The sequence below is a fragment of the Pelophylax lessonae genome (genome assembly GCF_965119305.1).
Source record: "Pelophylax lessonae genome assembly, chromosome: 4".
Taxonomy (NCBI): domain Eukaryota; kingdom Metazoa; phylum Chordata; class Amphibia; order Anura; family Ranidae; genus Pelophylax; species Pelophylax lessonae.
In genome coordinates, this window is record NC_138771.1 from 178,979,426 (window position 1) to 178,987,764 (window position 8,339).

Sequence of the window (8,339 nt, forward strand, 5' to 3'; positions counted from 1 at the left end):
AGTTTGTGGTGGAGGAACTTGACTGGGATGAATTAGAGCAGAGACTGCGAGCCAGGCCTTCTTGTCCACCTCAGTGCCTGACCTCACAAATTCACTTCTGGAAGAATGGGCAAACATTACCATAGACACACTACTAAACCTTGTGACAGCCTTCCCAGAAGAGTTGAAGCTGTTTTAGCTGCAAAGGGTGGGCCAACTCAATATTGATCTCTACGGACTAAGACTGAGATTCCATTAAATTTCATGTGCGTGTAAAGGCAGGTGTCCCAATACTTTTGGGAAGTGTGTGTTTGTGTAATAAATATATATATCACACACACAGTACTGTGCAAAAGTTTTAGGCAGGTATGATGGTTTGGCTCTGTGGGGGGCCAAACCATCACTTTCAGGCCCCCTTGTTCTTCTTTACCCTGAAGATTGTTCTTAATGACATTGGCTGTATGGTTAGGGTCATTATCCTGTTGCAGAATACTGTTGCAGAATAAATTTGGTTGGGTCCAGTCACATGCCTACCTGATTGTATGGCATCATGGAAAAATATCTGCCTGTATAAGACCATCATACCAAATGAGCTTCTCTTATATACATTGATGGATACTACTCCTCTGTTCTTGACCATAGGGTTTAATAGTGCCACCTACAGGAGTAGGAAACTAGGCAGAAAAGAAAACCGCTCCGCCTATGGACAGTCCTGGCTGGTATAAAACCCCCATCTCGGCTATAGGCAACACTTCTTGTGCTTTCTGGTCAGGCGCACACATTATGAATTTATGGCGCTCCAGTTCAGCCTGGCCTCTGCTCCTTGGGTTTTTATCGAGGTGTTGGCCCCAATCCTGGCTTTGCTGAGTCAACAGGGGATTGCTATAATTGGTTACTTGGACGACCTGCTCCTGCAAGCAGAGACTTTCTGCACTAAGAAACAATTTTGAGATCATGATGGACACTCTGCAGGACTTCGGATGGGTCCTGAATATCAAGAAATCTGCCAGGAGACTGTTGTATCCAGGGCTGTGGAGTCGGTAGATAAATGTTCCGACTCCTCAGTTTTTTGTACTTCCGACTCCCCGACTCTGACTCCTCTGTATTATTCTTTTGACACTGACTTGGCGGGTGGCATTGCAGTAACTATTCTGGCCACATCAATAACGATCTCTGGATAAACAAGGGTGGCTTCTTCAACAGTAAGCTTTGATGAGCGATCATACTTTTCAACTTCTTTTAGTGCTTTATAAAACTCCTGTTGGAATTTTTTTATTTGGACATTTACTGGTTCTGTAACGCTTATGCGACGTCGCTTTCCTTTAGCAACTTCCATTTTGTCTAAGAAGGAATCAAAGTCTAATTCTTTGTTTGAAGAAGATGATCCTGAGTTACCACTGTTGCTTAAAAGAACTTCATCCTGTGGAGGTATTTCAGGTCGCAATCCCTTCATGCGAACTGCTACATCATAGAGGGCCTTTTTCCCAGTAGCAGTCTGTTCACTGTTAAAAAAAAAAAAGTTGGCTCATTGGGTCTACCTAAATAGCCACTAACAAGATTTCATTTTCCAGCAAAAGACTCTCTTTTCATCATTGAAGATGCAATGCCCTCAGCTACTTACCCTCCATTTTTGTTCAGACGATTTAACAGGCTCTTCCATTCCAAGAGGAATTTACCCGGGGTTAGATCGTCACATTGCAACCTCTTGGTGACAGTGAAGGGGGGAGAAAGAAGGTTCTCCAGCTCTTTTGTTTGTGTCCACTGGCTTTCAGTTAATGCAAGATTTTCATTGTCCATTTCTTCTATGAAGTCTTTAAGTTCAAGCAAACGCTTCACCATTAAATAAGTGCTTCCCCAGCGAGTTGTTTGACCCAAAATGGCTCCTTTTCCTGCACGTCTTTCAAAATTGCATCTGTTTTCGGGGCCCTGGCTGCAACAGTTACTTGCCACAATTTGCCAATTAGTGTAACTGCATGGCGATCTTTAAATCCATCTCTTATGGCAAGTTGCAGTGTATGAACAGCACATCGCATATGATGAATAGTAGCAAGCTTCAATGCTTCTTCAACAAAGTTGTCTAAAAAAGAATGTCAGCATTCTCTTCAGTTTCTAAACTTTCTCCAATACTTGCAGAGCTGTCTTGAAGACCAGTCTCCCACTTCCCTGGACAACCAGATTTGTCTGGGTCAATCGACTGGGGCATCTCTCCTCTGGTGGCTTCAGTGGCCCTCCCTTAGAGGCCGGGATGACTTTGCGTCCTCTTCACTGGACGGTAGTCTTGATGTAATACCAGCCGGTCTGGCTTGGGAGGGGAACTAAGTTGGAGATCAGTGCAGGATCATTGGATACCGAAGGAGGCTCGGCTGTCCAATAATTTCCTGGAGCTGCAAGCAATCAGGCTGTTTCTGAAGTGATGGACAGACCATCTCCATGGACGCCCGATCAGGATCCACTTAGGCAGTGGCACCAGGGAGGCACGAGAAATGTGGTAGTGGCGCTGGGGGGGCTTCATGCATTATTTGCTGGGCAGAACTGCATGTTCCGGCTCTCTCAGCAGTGTACATTAGGGATCGACTGATTATCGGCAAAGCCGATTATCTGAGGGCTGATGTTGACTTTTGCCGATATATCTGTATCGGCCCCGGAACTGGCCGATATTGTTGATTATTCCAAATATTACTCATGTAAGGGTAAAATGTCACATAGCATAATTCCGTTTACAAATGTTTTTGAAAATGCCACTCGCATATGTACAAATTAAAGATCTAAGCAATTCCACATTAGCAGATCTGCTGGCAGATCGGTATTTCTCACCCACTTGCCGTAATTGATACCCGGGTGATACCGCTCGGGTATCACTTACGGCAAGTGGGTGAGAGTTACCTATCTGCCAGCATATCTGCTAATGTGGAATTGCTTATATCTTTAATTTGTACATATGTGAGTGGCCTATTCAATAACATTTGTAAACAGAATTATGCTATGTGACGTCATTTTACCCTTAACAGGAGCATCACCACCTAATGGTTGGAGGAGGAGAAGACTAGTCTCGGACCCTGACATAGGATGTACAAAATATCGGCCCATACCAATGCTTTGTGACCAATATATCGGTATCGGTCTATCCATAGTGTACATCCCAGGAGTTGAGAACTGGCAGGCAGATTATCTGAGTTAATGTGGACCTTATGGTGTCAAGAATGTACCAAGGCTCTTGGTGAGAGTGAGGGACCCCCTACTGGATGCAACAGATGTGCTGATTGTGCTGTGGGTTCAGTATCGCCTCATTTACTCTTTTCTTCCTCTTAAGCTGCTACCTTGCCTGTTATGCAGGATGGAAGCCGACAGGAATTCTGTTCATTCTAGTGGCTCCAGACTGGCCTCGTTGGGCTGTGGCACGCCGACATGGTGTGGCTGGTCGCGGATGCCCCTTGCCAGCTGCTACTTCAAGAGGACTTCCTGTCTCGAGGACCCATCTACTACCCGGCTTTACCTCATCTGGCTTTCATGGCATGGCTATTTAAAAGCCAGGTTCTAATAGATGGGAAGTTTTCAAGTTCAGTGATCCCTACTATGTTGAAGGCATGCATGTCTACCTTTTTTAGGAAGATTTATCATCGCACCTGGAAGGCTTATTTTGCATGGGTTGAGGCTGTGGGTGTCCATCAATACTCCTCCTCCTTCGTGGCTCAGGTTTTGGCCTTTTGGTCTCCAATGGAGCATTGATTGAAAGCTTGCCTTAAATACCATTAAGGGCCAGTTTTCTTTCCCTGGCGGTCTTGTTTCAATGTCCCTTGGCCACTCACTCCTTGATTTGTACCTTCCTCCAAGGGGTTCATCGTGTGGCGCCAACCATGCATTCCCCGTTGCCACTGTGGGACCTGAATTTGATTCTTTTGGTCCTCCAGAAATCTCCATTTGAGAGTATTAGGTATATTCCCTTACTTGCATGTTTTCAAAAAAGTCGCCGCCTTGGTCACTAGCACTCCTGTACAGCGGGTTTCGGAACTGGTGACCTTATACTGGAAGTCTCCCCATTTGACTTTGCACAGGGATAAGGTGCCCCTCTTTCCTCCAAAGGTAGTGTTAGGTTTCCATCTGAATGAGGACATCGTCCTGCATTCCTGTGTCTGCGATTTTTTTTTTTTTTTTTTTTTTTTTTTTTTTTTTTTTTTTTTTTGCACCCTAGAGAGATTGCTCTGTACCACTTGGATGTGGGCCAGGCGGTTTGTATTTGTATGCTACGGTCTCTTTCTGGAGGTTGGATTCTCTTTGTGCTCACAGACAGCCCAGGGCCTGGCAATGTTCCTCTGCCACTATTTCCTGTTGGATTCTGGCAGATGATTATTTAGGCATCTGCCATTAAGGGTCAGGCTCTTCCCTTCCCTGTTACAGTACACTCCACCAGAGCAATTAGACAACTGTGTCTCAGGTTTGCAATGCAGTTACCTAATTGTGTGCACACACCTTTACCACCTTTTACAAAGTTGATGTGTTTGCATCTTTAGATGCATGTTTTAGCCTTAAGGGGGAAATGGTTGTGGATGGCATGTTTGCCTGGTTGCTCTAGTAGTTTGGTTTTCCAATCCCTATGGACAAACCTAGAAGAGCTTTGTCCTTTACTAAACCTAAGTGCCCTTGCTCTTTGTTCATTGACTGACACAGCACCCACCCCTCTTCTTGAGTTTTATCATCTTTCACTGCTTTGTGGCTAACTGGCTTGCCTATAACATAGAGGGATTTTATACCAGATAGGACTGTCTGTAGGTGGTGCGGTGTTCTTTTCTGCCTAGTGTCCAACTCCTGTAGGTGGTGCTAAAAAAAACCCTATGGCCAAGAATAGAGCTCTGTCTGTCAATTAACTCAGAGAAAGGGATTTTACGGTGCGTAACAAAAAATCCTGTTCTTACCCCTTTTTCTCTCTTTATTCTGCGGTATCAGCTTTATGTATGAATTGTCTGTTATATATTATGTATTTGCCTCCTAGAATTTAAAGCAGAACTACACTGCATCTGAGCACCCCAAACCAATAACATTTTAGAATTCATTTTTAACAAATTGCCTCATCCATCCATGTCTCCATGCTTTTATTTTGTTGAGAAAACACTTTGAATAACTCCCCCTAGTACTTCTGGCTGTGACCATTTTGATTGTCAGATGATTCATGTAGCACTTCCAGGAATCCATCTGCCCTTAGCTCCAGTACACAGGCAGGAGGGTGTGCTTTGCTAAGGAAACCCCTCCTTTCGACTCCTGGGATGTATGGCATCATTTGCCTATACCTGGAAACCAGAAAGTAACTAAAGAAATGTAAAAATAAAAGTTTAAAACTAGTAAATTTGATATACTTTCCTATCTATTTGCTAATGCTAGCATGAGGATTAAAAATAATCAATTATTTATTTATATATTTATTTGTACCAATTGGCGCTGCTTTTTATCTATTTTTTATGCATTGATAGGGTTTGTACATCACCTATTTTAGCTGGCCGCCTTTTTTGTCATTAATTTATTTTGTTTGTATTTGATTTTTTCCAAGCGCAGATATCATTCCCCTTTATAAAAATAATCAATGTTGACTGAGAGAGTGAAGTTTCGCTTTAAGTATTTTTCACTGAATTGCATTGCAAGAATGTTTCATTTTAAACCATGTTCTCCTTGTTTTCTTGTATTTTTAGGTTGTGGAGATCTTAGTACAGATTCTATTGAGCTGAGCCCAGCTAAAAAAAGAATACGGACAGTGTGCAAATGTGGCGCTTCAATTTGCAGAGGATTCCTTTAATATGAATATGTTCCAACAAATGGTGTGCATATTTACTATGTTGTGATGAGGTTTAATTTTAAAGAACGTGGATCATATTTTAGTGATTTTTGTATGAAAGATATACTTGTTGGCATGTGTGTTATGCTTAATAAATGTAATGCTTATTTTTGAACTTTTGTGTTGAGTGAAGTGAATATTATATAAACTGGATAAAGAGATCTAATGGGAAAATTAGTTTAGTAGGTTATATGAGAAGTAAAAGTAAAGGGTTTATCTTTTCTATCGTTCATTGACTGAGGTAGTCTCTGTTCTTCATAACAGTAGGGTTATACTGCCCCCTGCAGGAGTAGGACACTAGGCAGAAAAAAAGTTCTGGCTATGCCTATGGGCAGTCCCAGGGGGTATGGGTATACCCTCTCTCCCTGCTATAGGATGTCAGTTTTAATCTGCCTAGTCAGGAGTGAGGTCCTAGTGCCTTTGCTGGGATCTCTGGTCCTGGCAAAAGTTTTTTTTTTTTTTTTACCAGATATTTTTCCTGTGAGATCTTCAAGCAACTAAGCCGGATCTGGGCGACGGGCTGGATATATAGATCCAGTGGTCACCCAAGCCGGGCCAGCCAGCGTGCGCAGACCCCAGCTCCGCGCTAGGTCGGCCGCAAAATAGTCCTATCAGATGGGGACTGGCCCTGCGAGTTAAACGTCCCGCCAGGTCGCATACAACCAGGTCTAGGCCCAAATCAGCCACCCCCCCCACACTTCGGCAGAGGGGGGGGGGGGGGTGTTCTGTCAGGAGATGGCGCCAGGTATGTTCCAGGTATGGTAAGTAAAATGTTCCCCCCTCTCCCCCTGGTGGGTTTTGAGGTGGACGCGGGCCCCTCCTTAGGACGGTTGGACCCTCAAACCCCCGGGTTCCCCTCTGTCCTGTCACACTCCCCCCCCCCCCCTGTTACCTGTCTCCTCCCACTACTGGGGTTATGGAATGCTTGAAGCTACTCCCTGTGGGCTGGGACTGGGCGTAGGGCCGACAATGGGGGGGGTTTTGGTTGCGGTGACAATGGATCGTGCGGGAAGGAATCACCTGTCACTTCCAGGGCCCCCTTCTTGCCGATCCTGTACAGGGGGCTGGGGGGGTCCCCTCGAGGGCCCCCAGAAGCTAGGGGGGTCCCCTCGAGGGCCCCCAGAAGCTCCGCAGGCTGCGTGGGGCCACCATTTTCTTGTAGCCCATGTGCTGAGAAAGACCGGTGGCCATTTTGCAGTGGATTCCCACTGAAAATCACTAGCGGCCATGTTCTTGGTCTCCCTAGAGGCATTTTTTGGTGGTGGAGCCCCTCCCTATACCCTGGTGCTGACTTTTCTCTGCTGATCGTGAGGATGACACCTCTTCCTCCTCCACCACGCACGAAAAGGTGCTGGTGGACGCACTGGTTGTTTCCGGTCGTGAGACCCTAAAAATGGAGGGCGCAGGTTACGTTTGGCACTCGCAAGCCATCCAGAGCGGCAAAGGTTTTCCCCCTTCCCGCGTATTTTGACAACATGGTCAAAAAAGAATGGGACCGCCCAAAGCGTCCCCCTGGGGTGCCTAAGCGGATTGCTAGATGCTGCCCCTTTGAGGAGTCCTTTTATTAAAGTGGACCCCTATGGACCTTGCTTTGTGCACTGGTCCAAATCATTTGGTGGAGGGGGGGAGGGGTTTCAGGGGTTGGGTTTGGCCCCTTGGTTCCAGTGAAGGGAACTCTTGAGGCATCAGCATACCGACTCACTAGACAATTTCATGCTCCCAACTTTGTGGGAACAGTTTGGGGATGGCTCCTTCCTGTTCCAACATGACTGTGCACCAATGCACAAAGCAAGGTCCATAAGGACATGGATGAGCAAGTTTGTGGTGGAGGAACTTGACTGGCCTGCACAAAGTCCTGACCTCAACCTGATAGAGCACCTTTGGAATGAATTATAGTGGAGATTTCAAGCCAGTCCATCTCGACCACATCAGTGCCTGACCTCACAAATTTGCTTCTGGAAGAATGGCCAAACATTCCAATAGACACACTCCTAAACCTTGTGGACAGCCTTCCCAGGAGAGTTGAATTTGTTAAAGCTGCAAAGGGTGGGACAACTACATATTCAACCCTACAAACTAAGCCTGGGATGCCATTAAAGTGCATGTGAGTGCAAAGGCAGAAGTCACAATACTTTTGGTAATAGTGTATGTGTTGGAAGTATTCCTTAGAGATTTTGGTCCATGTTGACATGATAGCATCACAGTTACTGCAGATTTGTCCACTGTACATCCATGATGCAAATCTCTCGTTGCACCGAAACCCAAAGGTGCTCTATTGGTTTGAAATCTGGTTACGATTGGAGTACAGTGAACTCATTGTCATGTTCAAGAAACCAGTTTGTGACATGGTGCATTATCCTGCTGGAAGGAGCCATCAGAAGATGGGTACACTAGTCCTAAAGGGATGGACATGGTCAGCAACAATACTCAGGTAGGCCGTGGCATTTAAACAATGCTCAGTACTAAGAGGCCTAAAGTGTGCCAAGAAAATATCCCCCACACAATGTCCACCAGCCTGAACCATTTATTAAAGGCAGAA

General features: G+C 45.3%; 1 protein-coding gene across 1 annotated transcript in view; it reads left to right on the forward strand.

Moving 5' to 3' along the window:
• Positions 1 to 5,862, forward strand: part of SUV39H2 (SUV39H2 histone lysine methyltransferase) — a 49,104-nt gene extending 43,242 nt beyond the window's left edge. The window contains exon 6 of the mRNA XM_082253209.1: positions 5,658 to 5,862. Within this exon, the coding sequence (XP_082109335.1) occupies positions 5,658 to 5,761 (104 nt within the window). The 3' untranslated portion in view covers positions 5,762 to 5,862. The remainder of the gene's footprint in view (positions 1 to 5,657) is intronic.
• Positions 5,863 to 8,339: the final 2,477 nt, after the last annotated feature.